At 36.8% G+C, this 18,157-nt stretch overlaps 1 protein-coding gene across 1 annotated transcript in view; it reads right to left on the minus strand.

Moving 5' to 3' along the window:
* NUP205 (nucleoporin 205) overlaps positions 1-18,157 on the minus strand; it is a 52,798-nt gene that overhangs the window by 1,460 nt on the left and 33,181 nt on the right. Inside the window, exons 24-42 of the mRNA XM_056340549.1 lie at positions 17,121-17,270; positions 15,994-16,068; positions 15,131-15,288; positions 14,132-14,212; positions 13,120-13,311; positions 11,216-11,486; positions 10,675-10,773; positions 9,313-9,461; positions 8,427-8,618; positions 8,097-8,218; positions 6,788-6,926; positions 6,447-6,573; positions 5,409-5,485; positions 3,729-3,857; positions 3,091-3,217; positions 2,227-2,393; positions 1,708-1,831; positions 687-815; positions 137-210 (exon numbers count right to left, since the gene is read on the minus strand). Coding sequence (XP_056196524.1) covers positions 137-210; positions 687-815; positions 1,708-1,831; positions 2,227-2,393; positions 3,091-3,217; positions 3,729-3,857; positions 5,409-5,485; positions 6,447-6,573; positions 6,788-6,926; positions 8,097-8,218; positions 8,427-8,618; positions 9,313-9,461; positions 10,675-10,773; positions 11,216-11,486; positions 13,120-13,311; positions 14,132-14,212; positions 15,131-15,288; positions 15,994-16,068; positions 17,121-17,270 — 2,582 coding nt within the window. The remainder of the gene's footprint in view (positions 1-136; positions 211-686; positions 816-1,707; positions 1,832-2,226; positions 2,394-3,090; positions 3,218-3,728; positions 3,858-5,408; positions 5,486-6,446; positions 6,574-6,787; positions 6,927-8,096; positions 8,219-8,426; positions 8,619-9,312; positions 9,462-10,674; positions 10,774-11,215; positions 11,487-13,119; positions 13,312-14,131; positions 14,213-15,130; positions 15,289-15,993; positions 16,069-17,120; positions 17,271-18,157) is intronic.

The raw sequence follows: 18,157 nt of genomic DNA on the forward strand, positions 1-18,157 counted from the left end.
AATCCTAAATTAAGTTATATCCTGTTGGTGTTACCACAGGTTATTCAATGATAGAAAAACTATAGTCAGACTGCTCTTGATAGCTGTATGGCAATCAAGCACATCCTGTACTATTCAGTAGACTGGCACCTCTCACCTGTTCTATATCATGTTGGCTCACTCGATTCAGTCCACTACTGAAATCCAAGTTAGGCTCCGAAGCAAAGGAATCTAGTGATAGAAAATGATAGTTAAAATTATGTTGGATGCTCCATGCTATCTTTTCCACATCAAGTTATACAATGAGTTTAAAATGCAGTGTTCCAAACTGGTCAGTAAATTTCTGCATTAGAAATAACACTGTTTTTTTGGCATAAATGATTTAGAGAAAATACCTTAAGAGCCATAAATAATTCTGATCACACAACATGGCACTTTAAGCAAAAAGCTCCTCCCCAGATCACTTCTCCCTCTTTGATTTCCTTCCATTCCCAATTTTTAATTAATTTTACTTTCCTTTGGAGGTTATGTCTATGATTCAACAATATTTGTATTGCCAATTCTCCAGCAGAAAATCCAAAGGTATGCCAAATCCAAAACAAAATCTCTTTTATTTAATATAAATGGCAAAAATGTTAATAGTAGCAAATCAGTTTTAAAGTTAACCATCAGAAGTTATTCAAAGGCACTTTGATGTCTGAGAATACCTCGCAGCCTTCCTTTTTTAAATGACATCCTGGAGGACAACAGAGGGTCTTGGGAGTCAGTGGGTGTGCAGTGCAGTAGATAGTGTTCCAGATGGCGCCAAAGAATGAAGAGGCATGTTTCTATAGTATCTGTAGACACGTCTAAGTGAAGGAATCTCACTTGGTTGTCTTTAGATTGTACGTTTACTGTATGAGCACATTTACATACTCTGAAATGGCTGAAGATGTTAGCTCACCTGTGTGTCGCCTCAGGCAGAAGCTTCTCACCCCCACTGCTATGGCCTGGTAATGGATCGCTTGGACTCTCCTTACCTGCTTCAGTGCAGTGCTGGCTAGGTTACTTGAATGACTGCTACTCACCCTGAAGGAGCTTTAAACCAGCACTCTGCACCAGAGCAGAGTATGAATGCTCATGGGATTTGTAATGACAGCTCAGTTGCAGAGACAGTGGATTAAAGCAGAGGTTATAAAGCTGGGGATAGCAGTAACATCTTAAGTTACAACAGGTAGGTCTGCAAGAGCACATCTTTCCCAAAGTAGGTTTCAGAGGAAATTTTCATCTGCTGCAGACTATTTTATGCGTGACTAGTTATTTCCATGGAATTACTGGTGTTTATAACATAAGGTTTATGCAAGGTTCACTGTAAGACTGGAAAACCCAGTTGCTCTGATAGGCACCTCAAAATTATTTTTCAAGATATTTCTTCCACCACACTTGTACATATACAAATGTTTAGTGGATCTGGATACTGAAGAGTTGGGCTGTAGTAATAACTCCTCCATTATTATGTAGAAAGTCATAGCAGAGTCTCCATGATGAGAATTACCAACTTGAAAATGCTAACATTCTGACAATAGCAGAACAATACCCTCTAATAATTTAATTCTCAGTTCTTCAAATATCCTTTTTGCAAAAAGTGTTGTTTGAAATGGTCAGAAGTCTAGGTAAAGAGAACCTGTTCCTAATATTATGCTTTTCTGGAGCATCACCTTGAGACTCATTTTAATTTTAGAAGGATACAAGAACAGAGAGAAAGCAGCTTGGCTCGGTTGTTTATTAGCTTCACCAGGCGTCGCCTTGCCAAAACGTATTTTTGGGAAGTGGAGATTTTGTCAACCCCAGCTGGCATAACTGACTGACACAGCTGTGATAAGAAGAGGAAAAAGAATAAGACTGTAGCAAGTCACAGAGCATCAAAAGAAATAAGCAAATAAAATTACTTATCAATATCTAGAACTTCCTTCTCAGCTGCTATTTCTTCAAAACTGCGCTCTCTATTTTGAATTTGCATAACCTTGCTGACCAAAAAACGGAGAAATAAAATGTATCCCCAAGCAACTGTAATGAAAATCACAACTTTTACAAAGTTAATCCCAGTATCTTCCATCAAGTTTTAGGTCACTCATTTTATGGACCCCTCCATCAACAGTAGAGAGGAATATGCACAAGAACTGGAACTATTTACTCATCTAAGATGCTTTGGAGTCTCTGTTACAGCTATGTCTAAGTTACAAGCAATACAGTCAGAAGAACTATTACCTCTTTTATTTCATCTGGTGGGAGCTGTTCCACATTCTGCAGTTTGTTAACACTCTGACGATGGCTATCATAATAGCTGAAGAAATCACTAGTGCTCTGTTTCAGCAGGTATATGATAATGCCCAAGCCAGGCAAATGCCAGTATGGGACCACCGGTGCTTGTGTATCTAGAAAAGGTGATGAACAAGTTATAATAAATTTTAAAAACAAAACAAAAAAAAGAACAGGAAATCAATAAGGTATGCTCTCTGTCAATAAAGTAGTGAAAGACGTGAAAGAGCTGGCAAGTGTGCATTTTATGCTTCTGTGTCAGAAGTAATGCAAGTGAAAGTCTAGGCAAAAGTTCTGTGACTGCCGTACTAGAAGGTAGTCAGCATAGTACAGTACACACGAAATGTAACTAGACCGGAAGACTTACTATTTAAATATTTTAAATGCTTAGCTGCATAATAGCACACTGAACTCTTTCCATGTGGCATAATGAAGAGTTCCAGTCAGCATCTAAACAAGTCTTGCATGCCATAAATGAGGTTCTATGGAAAAAAAATATCCTCACCTTCCCCTGTCTTGTGCTCCTTATTTACCTACACATTTGTTTCTGACGTTTGCGATTCTGAGGCTGCCATGGGAAGTGAATTAAAAAAGATTTTTTGGTCACGTTTGTTTTAACTCAGATTAGTTTCCTGATTTGGCTCAGTTCAAGGCTGTGCAAGCATGTGTGCTAGAATTAGAAAATGGGCAGCTACAGTACTGGCACAAAGTGACTTAAAGTGTATGTGAAACTACAGCCTCTGGTTCATTATTTCCTCCTAGCCCAAATGTCACATCATTCAGTCTCATGAAATAGCAAGCCAAAAGTCTCACCCTGACGAGGCCCATCTCGGTTGGTTGATTCTGACAGGCTAGGAGTAAACAGACAAACAGCGTGCTGAAAACTGGGGGCGCTTTGCAACATAAGTGACTCACAGTATTCCATCACGTTTGCACAGATCTGCCAAAAAAAAAATGACAACATGTCAGTTACAATACCTACAGGCTTTGGAGCATTAAATTTTAAATGGATAAATGTCAATAAACAACATGTTTTGCTCCCTCTCTCTTCACCAGAATGTGATGATTCTCTTTTCTGATCAGGTATAGAGCCTCTTTTCTATTTCAGGTCTAGGACTTGCAACCTTGCCTCTTTCCCAAACCTGCTAGTTAAAATTTCTGGTCAATTTTAAGTCCCCCCTTCATTTTGAAAATTGCTGATCAATTTAAGGTTTCGAAGTTCACGGCATTTTTTCCCCAAAATAATAATGGTTGCTAATGCAAATTTAAGTAACCACATTGTCAAGGTTTACTTTAAATAGAAATAAAATGTGGGATCCTATACCAAACTAAAAACAGTGTAGAGTGTTACCGCTAGCATATGGAAGTACAACAAAGCTAAACAAATCTGTGCAGCAGGAAGAATGTCACAACTTGAGACTGAAGGTTCTAGCAGCTTCTTGTGTCCTTACCTGCTGCATGGCCAACTCTATTTCATCCCTTCTGTTCACTCTGTCTCCCTCTGCATTATCATCTTGCAGTTTAAACTGACGTAGTCTGTCTGAACCACCAAACCGACTCAGAAGTCCTAAGCACTGGCGCTGCCGTAAGAAATGAACATTTTAATTAGTATCTCGACAAATGAAATGCACAATTCTTTTCACTTAAGTGATACCTATCCCTTAAAACACAATAGCAAGACAGCAATGCATATAAATTTCTTTTACAAAGTGCTAGAAGTTGTAAAAAACACAATATTTTAACCCAGATATAAAAACTAATGGCACCCTAAAACAGTTCCTTGAGAAATGAATGCAATTCAAAAGTGCATAACTTTATCTCACGTCTCTTCCAGACTATTATACTCACTAGCATCAATGACAGTTTAGGTTTACCCTTTCCCACTTAAAACAACTTTACCTATATAGACAAACTAACAAAATCTGAATATGAAGATAATAACCTCCATAAAAGTAGAGTGCAAAAACCAATTCAATAGTTTTATAAACAGAAGTAACAATCAATAAATGTGTTTTTAGTTTACATGTGGCTGTTAAGATCACCAAAGTGCCTCAGACTGTACGTCAATTTTGTGTGGAAAGGCAAAAAGACTTATCAAAGTTTAAAGATCTTTTTGTAATTACTTTTGGGGAAGAGTAGACCACTTAAATCCTTTTATTACTGGATGAAAATAACAGGACAAACTAGAGAGAAAAATGACAGAAAAAGCTGACTGATTCACACAGTTTTGGTCAGAACAGGTCAGTTTTCCAACTACCTAATTAAAACACCTTATAACAAAAACAACACAAAACAACCTTTCTGCTTTCCCATGGGAATTTCTTGCTGGCATGATGCAGCAGAATACCAAGTACCCCAGCATTACAGCATTCATTTACAGCTTGGTACTTTGCCAGGCTGGTGAGCCTTACAGTTCTGTCAAAGTGTACAGAGAACACTCCTCTTGCAACCAGAAATATTTGATAGGGCAGCCTCTTCTACAGGTAGTTTTCAATGAAATATTTCCTTATGAAAGTCCTTGTTCACATGGACCACAAAGCTTCAGAAACATTGATGGATGCTGAGCTGTAAAGAGGGTCTGCAGTGATAGCTGTTGAGCAAGACTTAGTTTATCTTGGCTTTCATTCTGATTTCTAAGTCAGGGATATTTTTAAACAAGGAGGAAATAAATAAAACACTAGCATGTCTGATACTCCAGTTGTTGAGCTGGAGACATGCTTGTGGCAAAAGCGGTAACAGAGTATTTCTGCATTACTTGACCTGCTTTGCTGCTGACCTCAAATTCTTCTCCACATAAGGTAAATCCTAAGCTAGGGAGGGACACAAAGTCCCTGATGCAACCCTGATGTTACCAAACGTTATCTTTTCAACTGGGGGAGAGGGGCATGTGACACAAACAAAAAAAACCCAACCCAAAAGAAACAAACCACCAAAACCACATGCCACATAAACCACCGCACTCACACACAAACCACCTCCATCTCCCCCCCAAAAAACAAACTACCACATATTCTTCTTAATGGTGGAAAACATCCCTTTCATAACTGCTACTAGTCAGAGTAAAAAACCAAGAGGAAACCCATCTAACAACAAATCTAAAAGGACCAGTGTTAAATATACAACTTCACTACCTGAAATCGGCCTATATGTCCTTGTAGCTCCATCTGCGTCCCTTCATTAACATCCATGTCCAGCTCACTTAGCACTCCTGGTAAGAGATGCAGCCATTAAATTAACTGGGGTTTGTTTTCATGTTTTTAAAATAAACCAGATTTATGCAGTATGCACATTTAAATACAAGCACTGATTAGAAAAATTTCAGCCAAATGTAACAACTCAGATTTTGCACACTGTTGGAGGAAAACACTCAAATAGGAATGCAGCTACTAGGAGATGCATGACAGCATGTAGCTTACTGTTCTGCTAAGTAATTAAAAGGGGGGGGGGGCGGGGTGAGGAAGGGAGGTTAGCCTGTAAATTGCAGCTGTTGTGCAAAGCTCAGTATACTGTAAGCAAATAAATGTTTGGGTTCAACCTTTCTATTGTAGGCAGACATCTCTCCTGAACAGCCAGCCATTAAATCAAAATAGAGAAGTTATTTTGAAATAGTAAGCAAGTTTTCTAGCATGCAGAAGTAATCGCTACATCCATCACAGTAATTATTAGTCCTCTGTGAAGATAAGTCACCCAAAAGAAGTGTCAGTATGCTAATCCACAGTGCTTCTCCACAGAAACTTCCTTTTTTAAATAAATAAAAATGGGTAAGACATTAACAAAGATACAGGTATGCAAATAATTGTCAGCCTTCATTTCCTTAGTCACAGAATCTGCTGAATGAATATTCTTTTTGAAGATACCACACGCACTTTGAACAATACTATGTGCAAGTCATCTCAAAGACAAAAAGTACTTACTGTCAGGTAGCTAAAAGAAAACGGGAAGTCAAATGCATATGGATAAGGGCACTGTGTCCACTGCAAATCTACCATACTTACTTCAAGAACAATTATTTGACATTTCTTTATTTTTCCCAGAGCTCTACATGTCAAGAAAATTCTGTACTGTAGTAGGTATACCCTTACATATCTTATCTTACTATTTCTTTATAGAAAACCAAGCCCGAGATTCATGCAGATGTGGCTACAAGACTTCAAAACTACAGTTCCTACCAGGCAAAGCTGCCTTGCTGATTATTCCTGTCAAGGAAGCCAGCTCCTGCAGAGATCCAACACTAACATCTTGACACCTCAGGATTGCCTGGATAGTATCTGAATGGGAAATTAGAAACTGCAAAACCTGTACCACAAAAAGAAAAGGGAAAATATGAACGACTAAAAATTTAGCAGTGAGCAGAGGAAAAAGCAATGCTTTTACTTCTGGAGAATCTTAAAGTGATCTCCCATACCAGTAAGGATAGTATTTTAGAAAAAGCTTACTCTCAGAGCAAAAGGACACATAATTTCTTTGAATGAGCAGTAGCAGTGCTACTCCAGCATGTTTTGGAACTTGCCTGTCCTGCTGCCTGCAGGTGTTGTGCCATGCTGGATGTGAGGATCACTTGGCACAGTTGAAGAGCGGGAAGAAGAATCTGGCGATAACGTTCCACTGGAGCAGGAATGAAGACTGGTGGATCTCTCATTCCATAGATTCTTAACAGGTTTAAAAAGGAAGAAAGATAAAGATAAGAAGATAAAAACAGTGCAAGAAAAGTGAAGCCGACTAGTGAGGCAGAGCCTCAACACACAATCACCCTCAAGAACATGGAAACATTCATATTTCAGTAATAGCTTTGTACTTGAACCGAGTTTTTATTGGAAAAGCAACACATTTATGATACACCTGCTGCAATTTACCTAGAAAGCTGCTGTGAGACATTTTCTCTAAGCAGAGAAAATTACTTCTTTGTACCATACCATATTAAATCAGATTACTTTGTTGCAGAAATATGACATGTTTCCTTTACTTACATATAAAACTAAATATTCCCAAATATTTTAAGAAGAGGTGTGCTTAATTCTAAAGCAGCTAATAAATATAATCCTCTACAAATGCCCTGTAGGTTTCATATAATCTTACAATTATATGATACATCTATTTGGCACTTTAAAACACAGTACTTGTTGAAGTCTTAAATTTTTCCAAAGTGTTTGAACCTGCAGTATGTCACCAAGAACTGTAAATTTAAAGCAAGGATCAAGGTTTGAAATCAGCTAGGGTGATTTCCCCTAATATGCAATTTCCTCCTCTGAGATCTCTTAGTCACCTCACAATGACTAATAACATGGCAACACATCAGGAAACTTGTCAAGCAATATATAACTGACTTTTTTTTTTAACCACATCATAAAGTATTTCTGAAACATTTGCTTCACTGCTCTCTCATTACTGCCTTATGGGGGAGGATGAACTCCACACTTTTTGTTCACCAACTGCAAAGCCCCCAAAAATAATTTTAAAGTGTAGGCTGGTTTTCAAACATTATAGTCTAAATTATTTAATAATAATAATAATCATCATCATCATCATCCTCCATAGACCATTCCTATCTAAAGTATCAAAGACATTTTCATATAGTCTAAAGTAACTGGGCATAGAAGTACAACTTCACACCCACTTATTTGGAATTTTCTCTCAATAAAAGGTAGTTTTAAACTGAACTGAGAGGTTAAAGAAACATACACACACACACACACACACACACACACACACAGAGAATAAACCCACAAATTATTTACTCGAGACTTGTGGCTGTAAGAAGATACCATATGCTTCCAAGACTACGTTACAATTTCAAAATCATCTAGGGAACCAACACTTACCCCTGATGGTCTGTTTCAGGTCGCATGTCATATACTTGACACTGTGCCAGCCTCACAATCACTCCAGACCGCAACAGCTCCAATGCCCCTTGCTGACTTTTAGCTACTCTAGTGAGGAATGCCTAGAAAAGAGCAGAGAAGGGTAAGTATTGGGCATTCATGATGAAACTTACAACTATTATTTTCTCTTGATTTTAGCATAATTTCAAGTACTGTTATTTTAGTAAAATATCTCTGAGTACAATCAATGTGAAGTCTATTCAAACAACTTTTATTTAATAAAAAAAATCCCACCACCATGCCACAAAATAATTTCTGAAGTGCTATTACCATTTTGGACTCATAGGTGTACAGCGCTTTAAGTAAAGGGGGCTGAGGTGTGAGCAAGCTCTGAAGAGTCAGATCATCATCTGCTAGGCTATCCACAAGCACTTTCAGGTAACCACTATTGGACAGATACAACAGCCACTGCTGCTGCTTGTCTACTGAAATGATACGATCAAGCAAAGCCAATGCCAGCATCTGGGATGGGGGAAGAAAAAAATATTAAATCTATGAGATCAATGAGATTTTTAACAAATACATAGAAATATGAAAAGAAGTTGTTCGAAGCAACTGCTTAGCTTAAAAGCAGAATGCATTTCTGCACTACAATTGCAATTCTTTATATGAAGTCCTTTAAGATTTCCTGACTCTTTAGTATAGTATGAGCCAATTATCTTTATTATTCTTTAACAAAATACTGATATTGTTGACCAATAACTATGCTAAAATATTTTCATGAAGTATTACTACAAACACTATTACTATTTCAAACTAGTTTGCATTCTGACTAGATTCCTGTCTACTGAAGTTATTTCCAGAAGTTATTTCTTTCTGGTCACCAAACCACCTCAGAGTAAGAAAATAAACCAGTAAGACTATGATTTAAAAATACTAACAAATAAATGCCACAGTAGTTCACACCTACAATTTTTTGCAGCAGTGCTTGCTAACTTCAATTTTAAACAATAGGACACACAACTTTTTTAAGAAAAAAATAATATGCATGTATGCCCCTGCTTTCAACAGCTTGAAGGATGAGGGGGAGGACAAAAACATGAAAGAGATTATCTACAAAAATGTTCTAGTTCTACCTCATGAAATTTCCCCTCTCTGCACAGCACTGAAATGCTCTTTAAAACAACAGTGATTGCAAAGGAGTAGATTTATTTACCCGGCCTATCTCATGACCATCACAAGCATCACGACAGACCACCTCCATGAGAGCTGCCCCATAAGTCTCAATAGTTGCCATGTTTTCCCGTTGCAGTTTACTAAACACATCTTCAGGAGCTGTCAGACGTTCCCACATTGTTTTTTGAGCTGTAAAAATGCAAATAAAACACAAAATGAAAAATGCAAAGATGGGCAGCTTAGCATTTAGCTTATCAACAGTACAGCCAAGGCTACATCCTTCAGGGCATTCTCTCTTCCTTGCAACTGAAACGCCCCAAACAATGGACTGAGGTTTTCAGTTGAAGCACAAATGTTTTCCTACAAATCCATTCTTTCCCGAGTATCACACACAAACCAGCCAGAACAAAAAAGGTATGTGCCTGTATACATACACCGCCCTTGTAGACAGTATGCTTAGAATAATTCTAAGATTCAGTACATGTAACATAGAAGATCTATTAGGCCTAAGAACTTTCACTGGGACCAAAACATTCAGTTTGAGGGAAGTAAACAAGGTGACTTAAGTGGGAAAGGGCTGAATCCAAAGCCAGATAATTATAAACTACAAAGGGGTTCTAACAAATTCATAGGTATGTTTTTTACTACTGTAGCTCAAAATGCTGACACATAGCAGTAGGGGTCTGCATGCACAGTTACTAGCCTCAAGTTTCTTTTTCAATCCTTATCCAAGCTCTAAGATTAAATAATTATTAGAAACACTGATGAATCAGGTATTTAAGCCATTATCAGAGAGAATGTGGTATTCACCATAAGCTCTCTTGGTTAAGCAGCAACTCTGGCTGGCTTATTTTTTTGGCTTATTTTTTTAGGGGTGGGAGTGATACTTTTTTGTTTGTTTGTTTGTTTTCCCCTTCGTAGTCTTCAGCTAAAGGAACAGAAAAATATGAAATAATCTTTGGGTTTATTGTGGTAGTTTTTTTAAACAGGATCACTGTGGTATGAACAATCATAGAGATGAGAGGGCAATATTTCTACAGTCGGACCTACCTGGGAACAGTTAGTTACAAGTAATCTCCAGTCCTTTGACAATTTTGTAGCTATGATGCATAGCTTTAAAATGGACACAAATGAAATATCTTCTTTAGTGCTGGAGGTCAGAAATTTGATGTCCTCATCCAGAACAATACATTTTGAATGCCTATGTAGCTAGGCAGGTCAGGACAGAGGATGATTTGCATCTTTTAGCATAAATAGCTAATTTCAGAGGCTCTTAGAGTAAGATGTTTTCTATCTACACAATTCTATTTCCAGAAGACAATTCAGCATGCAGAAACTGTACCACTCAGGGTTTAATAACAGGGGTTTTTTTGCTCTTCTCCATAATACAGTTGGACAATACCTGCTTCTAAAGTGTCTGGTTCATCTGGTCTCTGGGCAATCTGTAAATAGTAAAGCAATGATCCATAAAGGTGCGTCCTCACTCTCTGGAAGCCGCCACCTGTTAACAAGAAACATTCACATTTAAAACCAAACAGATGTGAATTCTGTAATGCCATCTTCCACTGGCACTTAATTTAACCTTCCTATGGCAGTCCTGGAAGAAATAAATGAAACAACTAGATTTCTTAAGTCAGAGTTCTACTGTTTGCATAAAAGTGTATTTATTAGTAAATTCAGCAAGTTTATGCTCCTCCCAAAAAGTGGCAATATGGAATTCCCTTCACAGTCATTTACATGTCTCTCTGCTGCTTGTTGTTCAGATAAAAGAAACAGTATGACTTTATTCTTGTTAGTAACATGACTTCAATGTATATTAATCATGTAAGCTCAACAAGACTGTAAAATAAAAATCTTCATTGCACTAACAAGAAGCAGCTCAGACCATCTTTTTACTCTTGGTGGTTGGAATTCCCACACACACACTGCAAAGGACAACACACCTGTTTTCAAAATGAAATCCAGCAGCTTTTTTAAGATGATGTGGAGGGAGGAGTCACCAATAGAAGCAAAACCCGTGGATATGTTCTCAGAGCCAGGTGATGAGGTAAAAGAACCATCCAGCATCAAGACATATTGGGACTGTCCCGTCATAGGAAGTGCAAGTGGTTGTTTCTGCTCTGTTTTCACGGACTGGCTCAGGTGGGCAGTCAGGGTGAACACAGCCCCTGCCACCACTGGCATCAACTCCTGAGCTGCATCATCATCAAGGATCTTAACACAGAACGAAGCAATAAAAAAAAAAAAAGAAAAAAAAGGTAGAAAACTTGTCTGATTTCATGAGCCATTAAAGCAATTAATTTAGCCTCTCACAACTATTTAATTTATGTATGCATAAGGATTTCATTAACATGACACCATTTAAAACACATCAAAATCAGTAGTGTCAGAAACTTGTACAGAAAGATGAGTTGAAAACATTTTAATTGAGAAGAATATTAGCCTTCTAGTTTTTATTTACACAAATCACAGGCAGGATGATAATTAAATCTGGATGGGGAAAAGGGAAGAAATGTGCTGATGTGAATTGCTTATTAGTAAAATATCTAAACCTAAGTTAGGGAAGGAACAACTGACATTCTCTTGGCTTTACAGCTATTTAAGAAAACTATGACCATTAAAAACGTGAAGATACAATTTAAAAAACTCAAAGGGGTGAGCATCAAAGCAGCATTTAAGACAATGTGGAGAAACACTAACAAGAAGTTAGCACATACTCTTTAGTTCACCTCATCATTTAAAAGGTAAACCTGTTATCCTTATCACTGACACTCAAGGAGCTTTCCTTTCAAGCAATACAGTCATTCAGTATAGTAGTCCAATTATTTTCAAAAGAAAATAACAATAATTTTTTTTCTCACATTAACAAAAATCTTCACTGAAGTGTTACAGAAAATCACAGTCTGAATTTTTTTCTCTGTAGAGATTCCAGGAAAAAAAGAAATTCCTTTGGCTACTAAAGGCCCCCTCCCTTGTTTCCCTTTTTCTTCAGTTTTGTTCACATAAAAAACAAAACCAGCACTCTACTAAAAATAGGTTTTAGGTAACTCCTACAGAAAAAAAATAATGGAAATAACAAAACCCCAAAAGGTTACTTTTTGCTTGAAAAATACCATATTTTCATAATATTTCTCAAAACACAACTTGTATAATCAGAACTACAAACAGCCTAACTCTCACAATAAAGCAAAAAAAAAGTCCAATACCCTAAACAATATAAAGGTCATTCATTAATTTTTGTCTTTAAGTATGGCTGAGTCAGTAGTAACTGTCCAGTCTGTCTCAAAAATTATTACTATAACTCAGCAGTAAAATACCTAGACATTAAATATTTTAAGAGAAAGCAAACTCTCACATTTCCAAATGACCTTCCAATTGTAAAATCTTCAATTTATCTATGATGAAGCTTCATTCAACTCTTTCATTTTTCAAAAGAGGCAGCAGTAGGATTTGCAGTGAGTCATCTAAAGACAATAAATTAGCAACTGCAATACTGTTTGCCTGCATCCTTTCAGTGAGTTCTTCTGTGTTCCTCATCAAAATGGGCTATTTCCTTTTCACATACCCTTTCCAGACTACCATCATACTGGATTATACCGAGATGTCTTTGAAATTTCTCAATATATGGTTTATAGCTCAACAGTAGCTATGCAAGTATAGAGTATCCCCTCTGTCCACAGCGCATCTGACTTCAGCATATTAGCAATCGGAAAAAAGAATACTAAAGACAGACAATTATTTTTTTTTTTTATTACAATCAAGAATGCTACTTGAAAAGTAGTTTCTCTTTCACATAAAAAGATGTAACAACAAAGTTTTATAGGGTTGGTTACCAGTATAGAGTTACCTTGTCATGCACATCCTGCAATAGATCACGGATAATCAGTTGTCTGTCCTCAGCCTGTATGAGATCCTGGGGGCAGGCAGTGAGTATTATTTCCACCAATTGTCTCCATGACTCTAAAGCATGCTTCTTAGCATGGAGGCACTGCAGCAGCTTGTTCCGCTCCACGACATACTGCAGGATAGTGTTGATCTCCTGAACACCCACAACAAAAAATGTGAGTTATAATATACTAGAAGAAGTTAATGAAAAAGATTTCAAAATGACAATTTTATCTATTAGTAATAGTCTGGGGATGGGGTGGGAAGTCTTCAGCTTATCAGAAACAAGCTGCTATTAATCATCTTAAGACAGGACAATCCATTTCTGAGCTGCTTTCCACAGAGCCTTTCCATCACGAATATCTCAAGTTTGTAGTAAAACTAAAAAAAAAAAATTAACCAAGTAAATTCTTTTCTAACATACTCTTTAAAATCAAAACAAAAACAACTATGAAAAGTTTATTTGTGCATTTTCTTCCCATTTTAGTTTGTCATTTCTTCTTCATCCTTCAAATTTCAAATCCATTTAGCCAATTTCAACCATATTTAAAAGATGGCAGAAACCTCCATAAATAATTAAGCTCCAAGTTCACTGAAACTACAGCTGGGTAGAAGAAAGGAGAAATAAATTGGCAACCCTTGTGAGAGAAAGGCAAGATAAATTTGGCTGCTGCACACTGTACTTGACGTCAGTACTTACTGCTTTCTGTAGCGTGGAGTGGGTGCAATTGTTATCAGTAATAGGGAGGGAAAAGGTTCAAGAAAAAAAAAAACAGATTTCAGGTCTGCTGTTTAGAGAACAGCAATTATCAAATTTTACTGTCTTGGTTTTGTTGGGTTTTTTTCCTTCAGGAATTACTAACTCAACAGTAAGACACAAATCCACAAGCTTTCATAATAAAGCTTACTGCCTGACAGTATATGAAATCCACCAAAAGCAACCACAAACGGTGGTTTACTTTTTCTGTACTTACCTCCATAAGTAAAGGTCTCTGGCCTATTGCTGCCATTCCTTGAAGGGCATTGACTTCTGCAACCAGAACTCTATGAAGGTACTGAAATTAAAAAATCAAAAAAGAAACTTTAATGATAAGGAAGATACATTTGTCCCTCCTAAAAATATTTGGGCATGGCTACATAATGACAGATGCAACTGAAGGACCAAGTTTCAAGTAAGTTTTACTCATTTTTGGGTTTCTCCCATACTTCATTCTCTAATGGCAGTATTTTTACCTGTCTGGTCTCTCTCCCCGATCACTGCACTTCTTTTTGCACTCACTCATTTCCTTCTAGTCCTAAGTTGTTCTGTCCTTTCATGAGCTCTTCTAACAACATCACTCTCCCTTTCCTCTTCAATCTCCACTATAGTCCTCTTGCACAGAAGGAAGGGTTTGTTTCCTCTCAAGCCTAAAATACATTTTACAGTACAGAACAGCTGGTTCCTAAAATGGAATAGCTGCACTCCTATCACCATTAAGATCACCTTTATGTTACATTCCACTCCTGCTCTGTCCCTTGTCTATCAGGCCACAAGTTTTTCAGGACTATTTATCATACACTTGTGAAGTACTCATCACAATGTGACACTATCTTAAAGCCTCTAAGAACTACTGCAGTACACAATGTACATAATTGTGTACACATATATAGTACTACATAGTTGTGTACTGGAGATCAATTAAATACATAAGGTAGATATCATATCTGCAGTATCACTTGTGTGTCCAAGATGGGGAAAACATTAAGATAGAAAATATTTACTGGGAGTGTCTTAAATGGTCTACTGCAAATGAGAAATCAGTGTGTGCAATACAGAAAAAAAATACCTGCATAAATCATGCACATACCTGAAACAGCTATACTTTTTATGTGAAAGCAAGTTTCAAGGTATCATTAATACACTGGTCATTATTATTATTATTACTAAGCTATAAAATACCACATGCAACTTGAGAATATAGAACACTGCATACCTTGACGTTGCAAACCACTTGTCCACGTGCATTCTTGTGTTCACAGTTAGCAATGACTTGCTCAATCTGAACCCGGTCAAAAAAATCCAGTTGTAAAGGCTCTGGAATGTCCTGACTGAAGTCAATTGAATCCAGGATACTTAAGATCTTCCTGCGTACTGGAAATGTAAATCAATTCAAACTGTATTCAGAAATATCAAGGGGAAAACAAAAATCACCCTGACAAAAGGAGCCTAATTTACCTTTGTCAATCCAAATCTTAAATGTGTGACGTTTCAAAAGAAAACACTGGATCCTCAGAAACTGCTATCAATCTATATAAGGGGCTTAAAAAGATTTTCTAGAGCCTTAAATTCTTAACTTGTGTTACACTCTATTGTTCTCCTGTTACGTATGAATGTAATCCAATATTTACAAATACAAGATTCTAATTTTTTCTTCTAAATCAAAGCAGGCTGATTTTCTATGAGAACCATGCAGTCTTTGGTTGAAACTTAGAAACATTTTAAGGAATCTGAAGTTACTTACTTGGATTTTATATTCTTTGCCATGAAAATACATGTTCAGCCTTAGCAACTCTTTCTACTCTTAGCAGTAAATCTATAGACTGCCACCCCCCATTCTGCCCTTCCACAGATACTTAAACAGACTCTTCTCACTTCCTTTCCAGTTCAGTATTTTCCACTCACTCTAACCATCTACATCAACATCCCCCCCCAAACAAAATTGTTCCATGTACTGCTGCTGTTTATAAAGTCTATATTTTCTTTTTCAAAATGTCCTTTCTAGAGGTGGCCCTCCCCCCATTCAGGATGAGAAAAACATTACTGAGAAATAATCAAAAGCCATAATATAATGCTTACCTTTGCAAGCGGTGTCAAAGTGGAGAAACCCACTGACTGATCGACTTTCATCTTCCAATCCTCCCTCACCATCAGCTGAATGTAATGAAACATAATAAATAAACCAAAAAAAAAGAAAAAGAAGCCTAAGTGAAAAATACCACCTACTTTATTAATACTGAAAAAGACAGAGACAACACACACTGACAAACCTTTCACATCAAAGTCTTCTAATACAAATAAATATAGCCTTGACTGTTAATAAAATGTAAACAATACTTATCTCACAGAAGCTAGCCAATTATCAAATACAGATTTGATATTTGATACAGAAATGCCTAAAAAGACACCCCGCCCTCCAGTATGCATAACACAGCTGGATGAACACTGTAAAATGAGTAGGGTATTTGGACATGATTTCCCACACTCACATCTCCACAAGTATGAAAAGACAGTGTTCAAACCTATAAAAGTGAGCAAAAACACCATACTGCTGCAGCCCATTATGGTATCTTTCAGTTATTCTGTTTATTTTCTTCATGTAAAGAGTTTTATTGCCATCTGTTTCCATTTCTCTTGATTCACTTCTACTCTGTTATCTTGCCTTTTTATTTAACACTGCATTTTACATTACACTGGGATGAAATACCATTTTTGTGATATTATGTCAAAAGCCAAATGAACCTGTAGCTAACTATCTTCTGTGAGAGAGAGTTGAAAATGTGTGACACAGACAGAAGTTAAGACTGAGAAAACTCTGTCTAGAACTATCTATCAAGGAAGACCCTCCACCTTCTCTACACAGTAACAACTATAGATAGCATCCCAAAATAAATAACTTTATAATTTTAATTATTCTTTTTATATTCCCCTCTCTTACCCCATAAACAATGTTTATTTTTTATATCAGTGTATACATGAAGATGCTTAAAAAATGAAACACAGACAAATCAGCAACAACAAGAAGATGCCCTGACTTACTTAACTTTGGAGTCTACAACCACCATCACCTTTCTTCCTATCTCTCCAGTGGCAACTCCAGACCCAATACAACAAATGAACTGACTTAGAGAGGGAAGAATTCAAATAAAGTCTCTCATACTTTCATTTATTCCAGCTTGCTTACTCTCACAGTAAATTCCTCTTACCCAAGTATGGTTTCACAGGCATGTCATCAAGCAGCAGATGCAGCAGTCTCTGTGTGTGGGAGCGCTGGCGGTTCAGCGATGTCACTCGCATTTCTATAGCTGCAGTTTTCATCAGCCAAGACATTTGGTTCAGCATTGAAATCTCATGTTCTGGGTGGGGATAAGGAAACAATTATAAAATTGAACACAAATAGTATTACCTACATCAAGGAAAGCATTTTTCACTTGAGAAAACTTTTAGAGGATGTCATTACTTATTATCTGCTCACCATTTGTTTACAAGACAAAAGGACTGAGAGATCTGACAAAAGCCATTAAATGGAACATGTGGCTATTGTGAAAACAAATCATACACATACATTAAATTAAGAGTATACACATACACAAAAAACTCTGTATACAACTGGTTCTAACAGTCATTGCGGAGAATGCAGTGCTTCATAAGCAAATAGGATCACTTTGAATTTCAGTGAAAATAATCACACATTTACCCAAAATTAACAATAACTTTAATTAAAGTTGATAAGTTTGAACATGGGTCTCCAAGAATCTTCATATTCTATACTCATCTAGTTTAGATTCTTAAGTTATATGAGTCATCTAAAGTGCTTTACCCATGCTGGATACATGTATTCAAATGCCAAGTTTACTTATCATTTAACAAAGGACTAGTGGTCAAGCATCTGATAAAGTGAATAAGTACATTTATTCAGTGTAAGACAGCTGAGAAATGTTGGGCTGAAACATTAAACATCTATTAACTTCCAATTAATGCCATCAGTACTTTATTCAGAGGAAGGGAAGATAGAAGTGGTTACAACTTCTATAACAGACTTCTATTCCCTCAGTTCTTCTTAGCATTCTCACTTTCCAAAAATATTTTTTTTTTTTCTTTAGCAGAGTCGAACAAAACTACAGTGATTATTGAAATAGATTAGGATTTGCTTCTGGAGACTTGATCCATTCCAAAACTAACACTCTTTTACAAAAGTTCAGCACTAAAAATTTGAACTTCCTAAATAGGAGAGTTCAACCTT

This window comes from Falco biarmicus, chromosome 5 (genome assembly GCF_023638135.1).
Source record: "Falco biarmicus isolate bFalBia1 chromosome 5, bFalBia1.pri, whole genome shotgun sequence".
Lineage (NCBI taxonomy): Eukaryota > Metazoa > Chordata > Aves > Falconiformes > Falconidae > Falco > Falco biarmicus.